Source organism: Bos indicus x Bos taurus, chromosome X (genome assembly GCF_003369695.1).
Source record: "Bos indicus x Bos taurus breed Angus x Brahman F1 hybrid chromosome X, Bos_hybrid_MaternalHap_v2.0, whole genome shotgun sequence".
Taxonomy (NCBI): Eukaryota; Metazoa; Chordata; class Mammalia; order Artiodactyla; family Bovidae; genus Bos; species Bos indicus x Bos taurus.
Genome location: NC_040105.1, coordinates 131,637,935 through 131,652,667, shown reverse-complemented (window position 1 = coordinate 131,652,667; position 14,733 = coordinate 131,637,935). Strand labels below are relative to the sequence as shown.

The 14,733-nt window shown below is 41.0% G+C and overlaps 1 protein-coding gene across 1 annotated transcript; it reads left to right on the top strand.

Annotated features, from left to right (window-relative positions):
• The first annotated feature begins 967 nt into the window (after positions 1-967).
• Positions 968-14,273, top strand: RBMX2 (RNA binding motif protein X-linked 2). Its single transcript, XM_027533975.1, has 6 exons — positions 968-1,078; positions 1,277-1,392; positions 2,511-2,562; positions 10,819-10,948; positions 12,564-12,741; positions 13,196-14,273. The coding sequence occupies exons 1-6, from the start codon at positions 1,014-1,016 to the stop codon at positions 13,729-13,731; spliced, it is 1,077 nt and encodes a 358-aa protein (XP_027389776.1). The 5' UTR covers positions 968-1,013; the 3' UTR covers positions 13,732-14,273.
• Positions 14,274-14,733: the final 460 nt, after the last annotated feature.

Here is a 14,733-nt window from a genome sequence, read left to right as displayed (position 1 = left end):
AGATACTGATGTGAACATGTGCAAGATGGATTAAATCCTCAATATGGTTTATTCACACACTATTATGTCACCACCTCTTCTATAGGTTCCTGATTATTTCTGGAGTGAAATCTATAAAGCAGATATATCCTGTATGCTCAATATTATCAGCTCTTTGAAGGCAAAGAACCCAACCTTACAATTCTGTCTACAGACTTTCTGTACAAAACATATATAGATGCTCAGTATGGATTCATAAATCAACCAGACGGTAGACAGAGTACCTTTCAAACCATTAATATTTAACTCCTTTGAACCTCAGTTTCTTCTATAAAATGGAGAGAGTAATTGTATCACAGACATCACAGGGCTGTTGTGAGGATAGAAAGCCAATGCATATGAATTGATTAGCACACAATTTAGTATTGTCTGCTCAACTGTTAGCTATTAATTTAACAATACGAATTTCTACCTCCCTTGGGAGACTGTGGAAAAGGGGTAGCAGCTTTTCACACAAGTCTGGGTATACAATTCAGCTTACGGCGGTATACTTGTCAGTTGCCTATGCATTGGGATTTGAGAGAGAAAAAAAATTCACCCTTTCAGATATCTTCTTTACTTTTCTGCCGTCACTCTTGAACAAGGATGCTTTGTTGGGGGTGCGCGTGTGAGTTACTGATTGGGAGTGAAGGATGGAGGCGGAATTTGGGAGCGAAGGCTACGACTTAAGTCGCCGTATCAGGCACTTTTTCAGTCTTAATTCAGCAAACATTTGTAGCTAAGCTAATCAATGCCAGGTGTCGTCCAGGAGCTAGGAGTCCTGAACAGACCAGGCTCGCACCCTTGCCCAATTTTTCGGAGGAACGTACAAATGGACCAGAGAAAAACTCTCTGATTAAAGAGCAAGCACCGCCGAACGAGGAAAGCCGCTGCTAGCTCTAGTGCTCAGGCGCTACGCCCCCGGCGCGCCAGTGCTCTTCCGGCGTGGCGCAAGCTCCGCGGCAAGCAATGGGCGCGAGGCGCCGGGACCGCGCATGCGTCTTGCGGCTTCTCCGGGAAGTTGCTTCCTAGGTTCTGAGCCTGAACCCGCGGAGATGAAGTAAGGCCTTAACTGTCCTCTAAGGAGGGGTCGGGGGAACTGGGGCCCGGGGCCAACCCACCCGGGCTGAGGTGGTAGAGCATCTGCGGGGCTGACGGGCGGGAGAGGCGGGGAGTCTAGAAAATTAGTCTCTCGGTTTTGTTCTGTTGTACCTCAGGCCGGGGCGCGCTTACATGCCCGCTTTTCCTTCCGGTTTAGCCCTTTAACTAAAGTGAAGCTGATTAATGAGCTGAATGAGCGTGAGGTCGAACTGGGGGTGGCGGAGAAGGTGTCTTGGCACAACGAGTACAAGGACAGCGCTTGGATCTTCCTGGGTGAGGCCCACGTAGGCTCTCGTAGGGCTCCTCCTTCCCTCCTGCCCTGCTTCCTAACATTTCAGCGTTCCCGCCTTACATTCCTCCCGACATTCACCACCCACATTTATTCCCTTCCGCTGTCTCTCTGTAAATACGTTTTCCTTGTCTGTTTTCTTCCCATTTCTAATTTGCTCTCTCTGCCAAGTCAGTGCTCATAATAGGTACTGCCGGCCGTTCACTGTGCTGAGAATCGTGCCACTTGGTTTCTCAGATACCGTTACTACCATCCTCCTGTCCCTCCCCATTTATACAACTAAAGAAACAGGTGCAGAGAAGTTAATGACTTCAGGTCACATAGCTTAGGAAGTGGAACAGCCAGAACTATGGCACTCTAGAACTCATGGTCTTAGCCCCTATCTCATATTACTGCCAACTCCCTCCCCTCCTCATTCTCCTTCCCTCAGAGTTTATTTTCCTCATCTAATTATCTCCTGCCTTCTATCCGTGGCCATATCACCATCTCTATATTCACTTTGTGTCATATGCGGTAATTTGACAGTTTATTCAAAGAGGTTATTGCACCAGACATTGTGTTAAGCATTTTATTTCCATTTATTTAACTATTATAACAATTCTGTGAAGTTAGAACTGTAATATCCCCATTCTATTGATGAGGAAGGAAACATTTGCAGGGAAAATTATTTCCTATGAAATGCTTAATAATTGACTTTATAATCCTTAGTCCTTGTGAGATGGGGTTAATATTTGCATATTTAAACTGATTTTGGACCTTAGCTGTGAATTTGCAGATAGAGAGCACATGAGTTCAAGATATGTTTTTGGAAGCCAAGTTTTGTGCTGGAAACTATCTGCTTTGTCCAGAAGATTTTGGGTGTGAGGGGGGTTAGTTTGGTTAGGGATGACCCCAGATTTTCCACTCAAAGTTAATCACTCCTTTTTCTGTATTACTGCTGCATTTTCTGTGTGCTTCTGTCATTGCATTAGACTAGGTTCTTTGAGGGAAGGCCCTGTTGCTTATTCTGATTTGCATCCCAGTGCCTGGCCTAGTGCATGCATGGTACATTGTAGACACTTGGTAAGTGTTTGCTGAACTGAAATGTGTTTCTCTTTTTGAGGGGGACTTCCTTATGAACTGACTGAAGGGGACATCATTTGTGTGTTCTCACAGTAAGTCACCTTTTTTTCCTTCTTTTTAGTAAGTCACTTTTTTATTTCTTACCTTCTGGGTCATCAGAGTAGTTTGCTTCTGTAATGCATTTTCAGTTCAGTTCAGTCACTCAGTCGTGTCCGACTCTTTGCAACCCCATGAATCGCAGCATGCCAGGCCTCCCTGACCATCACCAACTCCCGGAGTTCACTCAGACTCACGTCCATCGAGTCAGTGATGCCATCCAGCCATCTCATCCTCTGTCGTCCCCTTCTCCTCCTGCCCCTAATCCCTCCCAGCATCAAGAGTCTTTTCCAATGAGTCAAGTCTTCACGTGAGATGGCCAAAGTACTGGAGTTTCAGCTTTAGCATCATTCCTTCCAAAGAAATCCCAGGGCTGATCTCCTTCAGAATGGACTGGTTGGATCTCCTTGCAGTCCAAGGGACTCTCAAGAGTCTTCTCCAACACCACACTTCAAAAGCATCAATTCTTCGGCGCTCAGCCTTCTTCACAGTCCAACTCTCACATCCATACAGGACCACAGGAAAAACCATAGCCTTGACTAGACAGACCTTTGTTGGCAGAGTAATGTCTCTGCTTTTGAATATGCTCTCTAGGTTGGTCATAACTTTCCTTCCAAGGAGTAAGCGTCTTTTAATTTCATGGCTGCAATCACCATCTGCAGTGATTTTGGAGCCCAGAAAAATAAAGTCTGACACTGTTTCCACTGTTTCCCCATCTATTTCCCACGAAGTGATGGGACCGGATGCCATGATCTTCGTTTTCTGAATGTTGAGCTTTAAGCCAACTTTTTCACTCTCCTCTTTCACTTTCATCAAGAGGCTTTTTAGTTCTTCTTCACTTTCTGCCATAAGGGTGGTGTCATCTGCATATCTGAGGTTATTGATATTTCTCCCGGCAATCTTGATTCCAGCTTGTGTTTCTTCCAGTCCAGTGTTTCTCATGATGTACTCTGCATAGAAGTTAAATAAGCAGGGTGACAATATACAGCCTTGACGTACTCCTTTTCCTATTTGGAACCAGTCTGTTGTTCCATGTCCAGTTCTAACTGATGCTTCCTGACCTGCATACAGATTTCTGAAGAGGCAGGTCAGGTGGTCTGGTATTCCCATCTCTTTCAGAATTTTCCACAGTTTATTGTGATCCACACAGTCAAAGGCTTTGGCACAGTCAATAAAGCAGAAATAGATGTTTTTCTGGAACTGTCTTGCTTTTTCCATGATCCAGTGGATGTTGGCAATTTGATCTCTGGTTCCTCTGCCTTTTCTAAAACCAGCTTGAACATCAGGAAGTTGTAATGCATTTTATGGCATCACAAAAGCCCATTTATTTTAACTCTAGACTGACTGGCCTCCCTGCATCGGGGGGCCTGAAGCTTCTGTTCTGGTCTAGATCAGTCCCAGGACATGGTTCTGTAACTCTCCAATGTGCCAAATCCAAGAAGTTGGTTGATACAGGAGCCTGTCTTGGAGATTCTGGTCTATTTTTATTGTCTTTTCACTGAAGCCTACACTGGAACAGACTGGAACTCCTAGGAAGGTACTCTGTTGGCCCATCTCCTTGGGCTCTTATAAACTGTGGGTAATTCATTCATGGGGCCATTCTGGGCCCACACCTGTGTGGCACTGTAGGATTAGGGCAAAGCACAGAGGAACTGGGAAGAAAGCAAAAGGTTTAGGCAGTAGTTTTTTTCGTTGTTGTTGTTTCTAGTTGAGTGTAAGGTTAGTGAGCAGAGCCCGTCTCTTTAACTGGAGACTGAGAATCACAGGCTGATGAGGGATAAGAATGAATAGGAGAATCTTATATTCTTCATTCTGCTACGGGATGATTGCAGCAGCACTAGGTGGGAGAGAGTCTTGGCAGCTCACATTAGTAGTGGCAGCTGGTAGGAGAGGGGTTGGGTACAACCGCAAAGCTACACAGAGTAGTTAGTCCATAGGTGCCAGAAGGCCTTGGCAGCTCAGAGCAGCAGAGAGCCATGACCCCTGGACTGTGGAGTCCTCAGGCAGAGAACCATGATAAAAGAGGTTGGGCAAGCAGACAGTGGCTGGCACACCCTGGCAGAGGCATTGCCATGGCAGGGAATGGTTGGACCATCCAGTGGGCAGAGGTCCCTGGCTGATTGGTTGGGCCATATATAGGACAGAAGGCCTTGGGAAAGAAATTGGGCAAGAAAAAGGCCATGGTAGAGGGCCCTGGCAGGGCCTGAGGCTGCTTTTTCCAACTCTTGGGTATTGGGAAGTTCACAGTAGGTACAGCCTATAACTTCCATGCCTTTTTGGTAGCTCTGCCTAGTCCAGTCTTCCACCTGGGAGCTGTTTTTGTCTTATTTGCATTGAGTGATGATCACTGGTGTGTGTGTTTAGTCCGGTTCTCTGTTTTGGCTCCACACATTGCTCTCCATGATGATTGCCTGTGTCACTGACAACAGTGGCTTTCAAAAAATATTTTGTTTTCTGATTATCAGAGTAATGTATAGTTGTTGTAGAACACGGGAAAAAGAAAAAAGTACGAAGAATAAAATAAGAATGTACTTTAAGAAAAAAATGTTAACATCTTTGTGTATTTATTGTCTTCTTTTCAATGTTGGGCATTATTTCCAGTATTTTGCTGTTACGAATTATACTGCAGTGTACATTGTGATATATACATCTTTGTATGCCTCCCTGATGGTTTCCTTCATGAAATTAATTTATAAACATTGTCAAATTACTCTCTGAAAAGGTTGTCAGTTTTCACTCTGACTGGAATGCTCATTTTCCTGAATCCTAATCAGTAATGGTTATTTTAAGAAAATATTGCCATATGACTTCTCATTATTATTTTACTTTGCCTTTATTTCATCATCTGGGAGGTAGAACATCTCTTCGTAGATTTATAGGCCCTTATTCTTTTTCTTTGTAAATTGTCTATTAAGATCATTTGCCTATTTTTTCCCTGTTAGTGTGTTCCTCATTTTCTTACTGATTTTACAAGAGCCCTTCATGTATTAAGGATATTAACTTATTGTTTTTAACACTTTATCATGTATTGTATTGCTGTGGACTAATTTTTTTAATTTGATGTGTTATACTACATTGCCATTATTATTATTTCTTGATGCTCAAACTGTCCCAGTTTGGTCTGTAGTTATCCTGTCAAGCCAGCTCCTGTATTCTTTTTTCTTTTACTTTTTCTTTTGAAATACTTGAAATAATTTCTGGGTTAAAACAGGAAAGTTATGAAATAGAATGAAGAATACCTATATCCCCTTTACTCAAGAGTCCCCAGATGTTAGCATTTTATCACATTTGCTTTATTATTTCTCTCCACCTATATGCATATTATTTTTTTTCTGAACCATTTGGGGGTCAATTGCAGACATGATGCACATTTACCCCTAAATTCTTCGGTGTGTATTTCCCAAAATACCGGGACATTTAACTTCAGGATAGTGATCAAATTCAGGAAATCAACACTGTTACACTGTTATCTAATCTATAGACTTTATTTGACTTCCAGTTGTCCTGATAATGTCCTTTATAGCAAAAGGAAAAAAAATGGCTTTCTGGCCTTAATCTGTGATGTAAATTGCAGACGTTTTCTCCTAGTTTGTCATTTGACTTTGTTTATTGTGATTTTTTTTCTTTGCAAAATTATTATTTTTAAATTTTTATGTGGTCATTTATTCATATGTTTAAATGATCTTATGGTAACATTGACTTTTTAGGGGATGTACAGTCCTATGAGATTTTTTTTTTTGATACTTGAATAGATTTGTGTAATCACCCTTACAATTAGGATGAAGGACAATTCCATCATCCCCCAGACTCCCTCATGCTGCCCCTGTATAGTCTGTCCTCTAATTGCTGGAGAAGGCAATGGCACCCCACTCCAGTACTCTTGCCTGGAAAATCCCATGGACGGAGGAGCCTGGTAGGCTGCAGTCCATGGGGTTGCTGAGAGTCAGACACGACTGAGCGACTTCACTTTCACTTTTCACTTTCATGCATTGGAGAAGGAAATGGCAACCCACTCCAGTGTTCTTGCCTGGAGAATCCCAGGGACGGGGGAGCCTGGTGGGCTGCCGTCTATGGGGTCGCACAGAGTCAGACACGACTGAAGCAACTAAGCAGCAGCAGCAGCAGTGATCAAATTTATCAGTTTTTTAAGCTTCTGGATTTGAGTCATAATTAGAAAGTATTTCTCCCCACCCATCCATGTTCTCTTCTAATACTTGTATAGTTTCAGTTTTATGCATTGAAATCTCTGATCCATTTAGAGTTATTCTGATGTATAGTGTGAGATATGGACCCAATTTCATATTTTTTCAAATGGCTATCTAGTTGTCCCAACAGCATTTATTTAAAACTCTATATTTTCCCCCAGCAAATTGGAGTGTCACCCTTATACAGAAGTATTAACTTGGGAGGTGATTTTGATATCTTTATAATGTTGAGTCATCTTATGCAAGAAAAAGAGGTGTCTTTATTGAAAACTGTGTTTGTGTCTTTCAGTAGTTTTTTTTTTTTTGTTACTTATATTTATTTTAATAGGTATATATTACCACAGCTTTTAAAATCTGTATTTCTTTTTTTTTTTTTTATTCCTTTATTTCTCATGTGTTCCCCATCCTGAACCCTCCTCCCTCCTCCCTCCCCATACCATCCCTCTGGGTCGTCCCAGTGCACCAGCCCCAAGCATCCAGCATCGTGCATTGAACCTGGACTGGCATCTCGTTTCATACATGACATTTCACATGTTTCAATGCCATTCTCCCAAATCTTCCCACCCTCTCCCTCTCCCACAGAGTCCATAAGCCTGTTCTATACATCAGTGTCTCTTTTGCTGTCTCGTATACAGGGTTATCGTTACCATCTTTCTAAATTCCATATATATGCGTTAGTATACTGTATTGGTATTTTTCCTTCTGGCTTACTTCACTCTGTATAATAGGCTCCAGTTTCATCCACCTCATTAGGACTGATTCAAATGTATTCTTTTTAATGGCTGAGTAATACTCCATTGTGTATATGTACCACAGCTTTCTTATCCATTCATCTGCTGAAGGACATCTAGGTTGCTTCCATGTCCTGGCTATTATAAACAGTGCTGTGATGAACATTGGGGTACACGTGTCTCTTTCCCTTCTGGTTTCCTCAGTGTGTATGCCCAGCAGTGGGATTGCTGGATCATAAGGCAGTTCTATTTCCAGTTTTTTAAGGAATCTCCACACTGTTCTCCATAGTGGCTGTACTAGTTTGCATTCCCACCAACAGTGTAAGAGGGTTCCCTTTTCTCCACACCCTGTCCAGCATTTATTGCTTGTAGACTTTTGGATCGCAGCCATTCTGACTGGTGTGAAATGGTACCTCATAGTGGTTTTGATTTGCATTTCTCTGATAATGAGTGATGTTGAGCATCTTTTCATGTGTTTGTTAGCCATCTGTATGTCTTCTTTGGAGAAATGTCTATTTAGATCTTTGGCCCATTTTTTGATTGGGTCATTTATTTTTCTGGAGTTGAGCTGTAGGAGTTGCTTGTATATTTTTGAGATTAGTTGTTTGTCAGTTGCTTCATTTGCTATTATTTTCTCCCATTCTGAAGGCTGTCTTTTCACCTTGCTAATAGTTTCCTTTGATGTGCAGAAGCTTTTAAGTTTAATTAGGTCCCATTTGTTTATTTATAAAACACTGGTGAAAGAAATCAAAGAGGACACTAATAGATGGAGAAATATACCATGTTCATGGATTGGAAGAATCAATATAGTGAAAATGAGTATACTACCCAAAGCAATTTATAGATTCAATGCAATCCCTATCAAGCTACCAACAGTATTCTTCACAGAGCTAGAACAAATAATTTCACAATTTGTATGGAAATACAAAAAACCTCGAATAGCCAAAGCGATCTTGAGAAAGAAAAATGGAACTGGAGGAATCAACCTACCTGACTTCAGGCTCTACTACAAAGCCACAGTTATCAAGACAGTATGGTACTGGCACAAAGACAGAAATATAGATCAATGGAACAAAATAGAAAGCCCAGAGATAAATCCACGCACATATGGACACCTTATCTTTGACAAAGGAGGCAAGAATATACAATGGATTAAAGACAATCTCTTTAACAAGTGGTGCTGGGAAATCTGGTCAGCCACTTGTAAAAGAATGAAACTAGAACACTTTCTAACACCATATACAAAAATAAACTCAAAGTGGATTAAAGATCTCAACGTAAGACCAGAAACTATAAAACTCCTAGAGGAGAACATAGGCAAAACACTCTCTGACATACATCACAGCAGGATCCTCTATGACCCACCTCCCAGAATATCAGTAGTTTTTAAGAGTTTTCTTTGCATAGACCTTGTACATTGTTTGTTTTTACATTTATTTTTAAGTATTTTATCTTTTTGCTGTTGCTGTTACAAATGGGGCTCCTCTTTCCTTATATCTTATTGTTTGTAAGAGGGTGGTTTATTTTTGTTGTCTTTATATCTTGTTATCCTACAGATTTGTTATATAGTTTGTTTTTATCATTGTTTATCATTGCTTCTCTTGGGTTTTCTATATATATCATCATATATAATCTTCATACAGAGATAGCTTTACTTTTTTAATTAATTTTTAAAATTAGAGTATAGTTGATTTACAGTGTTGTATTTGTTTCTGCTGTGCAGCAAAATGAGTCAGTTATACATACACATATATTTACTCTTTTTTTATATCTGTTTTCTCCTGTCTAATCACATGGGCCAATACCTACAATATTAAATAGTGTTAAATAGCTGAATACCATAGTTGAATCATTTCTAGTGTTTTCTTTTAAGTAAGATTCTAGATTTTGGGCTGAGGTATATGTATGTGATCATGTTATGACATTTCCATCAGTTACTATTGTATTTTTATGACTGTAGTTTTAAATTTATGAAGCTTTAACTTTTCTGGAATTAATTTTTATATAATGAGTAAGGTAGAATTTTTTCTATTTTCTTTTTCATTAAATTATGTCTTTATTAACTTCCACCTACCTTCCTTAGATTTACTCTCCCCCACTCCCCTGTGGCTTGTGGGATCTTAGTTCCCTGACCAGGGTTTGAACCTGGACCCTGGCAGTGAAAGCACCAAGTCCTGACCGCTGTGACTGCCGGGGAATTCCCCTTTCCTTTTTAACAATAAAATTCTTTAATGTTACAGATTTTCCTGAGTGTGTGTGGTTTTAGCCACATCCTGTAAGTTTTGGTGGGCTTCCCTAGTAGCTCAGACGGTAAAGCATCTGCCTGCAATGCAGGAGGCCTGGGTTCGATTCCTGGTTCAGGAAGATCCCCTGGAGAAAGAAATGGCAACCCACTCCAGTATTCTTGCCTGGAGAATTCCATGGACAGAGGGGCCTGGCGGACTATAGTGCATGGGGTCGCAGAGTCAGACAAGACTGAGCGACTAACATACACTAAGTTTTGGTATATATTACCATTTTTGTTGTTTTCTAAATACTCTACCATGATTTCTTTATTTTATTTCACTTTCTCTTTCATCCAGTAGTTAGCCTGGAGAATAGGTTTCAAGTTCTAGTTAGGGCATTTTTTGTTTTGAAATTATTGTTGCCAGCTGTTTCATATTTTGATTGGAGAACATGGTCTGTGCTGTTTTTGGAGATGATTGAGGTTTACTTTGAGATCTAGTCTATAGTCAGTTTTAATATTTGTTTCATGGATTCTTGAGAAGAAACTGTACAATCGAATATATCTGTATATCTATTAGTCTGATGTTAATATTTTTAACAATGTAATTTTTATATTATTAAGTATATGTTTATTTGTAGTTATATAATTTTATATTAATTCCTCTGACTTATTTTTCTCAATTTTATGTGTTGTGAACTCAAAGTGGTGTGTTAAAATCTCTAATAACTTTCACTCTTAGTTGCTCTTTGTATTTTTAATTAAAATTTTGGATGTGTTAATTTATGTATAAAATTTCATGACTTATGTATTAGGACCTTTTTCTGTGTAAAAGAGCCCTCGTAGTCACATTTAAATGTTTTCTTTGGTTGGCCTTGAATTCATCTTTGATCTTAGTACTACCTCCCATTTTTTAAATTAGGTGTTCTTGATATATCTTTTTCTAACTTTTAATTTTTAACCTTTCTTTGTCATCTTGTTCTCAGTGTGTCTCCTATACAGATTATATTATTTGAATTTTGTTTTGTCATCCAATCTGAAAGTTTTTACATTTTAAATCAATAGTGTCTTACTCTTTTATAAATTAAATAGATACGGGGAGATTGTTAACATTAATCTGGTACGGGACAAGAAGACTGGGAAATCCAAAGGATTCTGTTTCCTCTGCTATGAAGACCAGAGGAGCACAGTTCTGGCTGTTGACAATTTTAATGGGATCAAGGTGAGTATGCTTACTGAACAGAACTTTTCCATTGTGTAGGGTTTCAGTTTCATTTCCCAGCTGATGACTACAGGCTCAAGGGCAGTACTGGTCATCTGGGTTGCAGAGGTGTGGCGACATACTGACTGGGAAATGACCCCAGGAAATAATTCCGTTGGCTCATGACCCTGTCAACATGTGTTTCTTTTCCCCATCTCTTAGCAAGCTATGTCCTCAGGAGCATAGGTACCATGACCCCCCACTCCCCTTCATCTTGCACCCAACCAGGCGTCTGTTTTTCACCTTTTCTTCCTCACACTCCACTCTCATTTCTGCTGTATTGGAGAGCAAAGAGACTAGCAAACACTGCAGTTTCATGCTGTCCTGTATCAGGGAATTTGGGGTTCTATCATGGTTTCGTGGCTGAGGACCTAGCCATGTATGTCTCTCATATGTCTCCATTGACTTAGCAGTACTGGGCCCTGAAAATTCTCTAGTTAAAATCTCATGACAAAGTCTATGAAAGTAACTCATTCTGAAGTTTTCTGTCCTCTATTCTCTCTCCTCCACCCTTGTAAATGAGACAGGGTGAGTGATGACATGAGAGTGAGACATGAAAAGGGAATGGGGCAAGTCAGGGTTATCTATGCTCCACATGCTCCCTGTGCTCATTTAGGAAAAGCACTGCCATTGAATGAGCATTGTCACGGGTTGGAGGGGTGACTCTTGACTTGGAGAATTTGTCACTGATTGCGCCAGCAGTGAAAGGAAGTCACCATAAAAGGTTACTTTATTCTACCTTTTATGGTGGAATGGGATAGGTGAAAGTACTCAGGCTTAGGGGTAAGAGTAAAAACTTGCTCTTGAATGGAACAGTAAAAGCCAGACATTTCACATTTCTGATGGCATTGCCTATAGAATAAGTCTGTATCTGCCCAAATGTTTTTGTTTTAAGTGAGGGTTTAATTTTTTGTTGTTCACCTGGAGAGTTGTGATTCGCAGTGATAGTATCAGCATGAGCCAGTGGTTCCAGTATGGTGGGGGTGGAGCAAGGAGTGAGGGCTTAAGAGAAAAGAAAGTAGTCCTTTCTAGATTCCTTACCTCCTCCCAGCTGTTGTTCGCTTTGGCCTTATCCATTTGTGTTGAGAAAGCAGCTGTAGCATTGAGCTGAATTTTAGGAATTCCCTTTAGCTTCCAGACTTTTTCACAGTGTGTTTCACCGTAAATTAATGTTACAGATGGAAGGTAATTCATGTTTGTGCATCTAAACTCTTGCAGTTTTCCATGCTGCTTATGCTTTGGGGCAGTACTTCCCAGGCTCTTTTCACTTCATGGCACACTTATAACGTGGAGATACTTATATAGAACTCTGATAAACTGATGAGGCTCCCAGGATCTCCAGCTGCCCCAGGCTCTACCTGACTGCCCCCAGGGTTGAGCGAATGTGTAGGGATGTGTGCTGTGACACATCACTTGAGCAGGTCTGCTTTTGAGATTTTCTGAGAAACAGAATTAGCAAGAGGATAATGGGAATGGTTCAAACCATGGATTTCTGCAGCTGGGTTCAAATAGATATAAGGCTCTGTTTGGTAGCAAATAGTTAGCTATCTGCTAAAGCAGTGCCTGTTTGTCCTAGATCAAAGGAAGAACTATCCGAGTGGATCATGTATCTAACTATCGACTTCCTGAGGACTCAGAAGAAATGGATGAGGTGACCAGAGAGCTGCAGGAGAGGGGCTGTGGGACTCATACTCCTCCACCAAGTTCATCTGAGGGCTCTGAAGATGACAAACCCACCAAAAAACACAAAAAAGGTAAATGGTTAAGGCCTATGAGAAGATTCTGGGTAGGCTTAATGTTTGCTCTTCTTAGCCTTCACTGAGAGTTGGTAGTCAGTTCTCAAGTGTGAAGGGGGCAGGTGTGGGGAACCTTACTTTAACTGGGGAAGAAGAAGTATCAGCAGAAGACTAATGCTGTGGGCTAAATTCTGGCCACCAAAAGGCATATACTGAAGTCCTAACCCTCTGGTACCTAACGTGACTGTTTGGAGGTAGGGTCTTTAGAGAGAGAATTAAGAGCTGGAGTTGCCTTGTACAGCAACCTGACATGTTAAGGGTGACAGACATCCAGCTTGGATTCTTGGAGGCACTTTTCTAGAAGTAGAGACCGTGAGTGGTTCACACTGCTGCCAAGCATGCTATCCTTTTGTATATCCTCCATCTTTTCCATCTTCTTTTTCTTACTTATTGTGCCCCTCTTTTCCTCCAGACAAAAAGGAAAAAAAGAAAAAAAAGAAAGACAAAGAGAAGACTGGCCGGGAGGTACAGGCAGAGCAGCCAGCCTCCTCTTCATTGCCCAGAAGCAAGATGATAAAGGAAAAGGATGACCCTGGCTCTAAAAAGCACAGTGGCAAGCACTCAGAGACGGGAGAGAAGGGTCAGAAGTCAGAGTCCAGGGAGGTGCGGAAGTCCCACCCCAGTTCCCCTGAGGTCAGGATGACCTGCCGTAGTGGAACGGAGGACCAAGAGAGGGAGCCAAGAAAGGAGAAGTCCAAGCATGAACACAAGTCATCAAGCAGGAGGGAAGAGAGAGAAGACAGGCACAGAGAGAGGGACAGGGGTCGAAGCTCAGACATACATTCCAGACGACATGACAGGCGCTCTGAGGGGCGGCATGACAGGGGCTCTGAGGGGCGTAGTCACAGGAGTAGAAGTAGGAGCCGAGATAAATCCCACCGGCACAAAAAGTCCCGGCACTCCCGGGACCGGGAGTCCTCTAATCCCAGGGAGCTCAGGTATCACTGATATCGCAGCCTGTTCAGCTATTCAGCACGGTAGAATTAAAAATGAACTGTATTTTTCAAATACAATGAAATTCAGTTATTCTTTTACTATATTTACATGTAAAGTCTTTGAGAATGAATTCTTTTGATCCCTTGAGTATACTAATCATCAAGAGAGGTGTAGTTTTTAACAGCTAAATATCCTGGATTTTTGAGCAGAATCCATTGTCCCTGGGAATATACTTGGTACTTTTGGCACATACCAGAGCATTCATGTACCTAGATCTGGGTTCATAAATATGGCCATTGAATTCATGACCCCAATTTATGATGAAATGGCCAGGAAGGGGAAATGCCAGACAGTTCTAGAATTCTAGTCTTTGTGCTACATGTTAAGAACCTTTCCAGTTGGCAGCTATAACCACTGAGCAGAGAAGTGTGGCTTAACTAGGTTCAGACAGGTTGCTATGAATGTGATAAGGATTCTTAACATCAGCCTGCTCCTTCCTTATTTTTGCCTACCTGCCCCCTGTTTTTTGAAATTATAGACATCTTTTTTCAGTTTTGCTGTTTTTGTTTTGGTTGATATGTCTACATTTTTTTCCTTATAACTTATTTATTTTATTGAGAAGAAATTCACATGAAATTAACAATTAAAAATTATTTATTTTTTAATTTAAGGATAATTGCTTTACAGAATTCTGTTTTCTGTCAAACATCAGCATGAATCAGCCATAGGTGTACATATGTCCCCTCTCTCTTGAGCCTCCTATCTCCCTCCCCATCCCAACCCTCTAGGTTGATACAGAATCCCTGTTTGAGTTCCCTGAGACATAACAGTAAATTCCCATTGGCTATCTATTTTACACATGTTATTGAAAGTTTCCATGTTACTCTCCGTACATCTCACCCTCTCCTCCCCTCTCGCTGTGTCCATAAGTCTGTTTTCTATGTTTCTCCATGTCTGCCTTGCAAATTCATCAGTACCATCTTTCTAGATTCCATATAGTGCATTAGTATATGA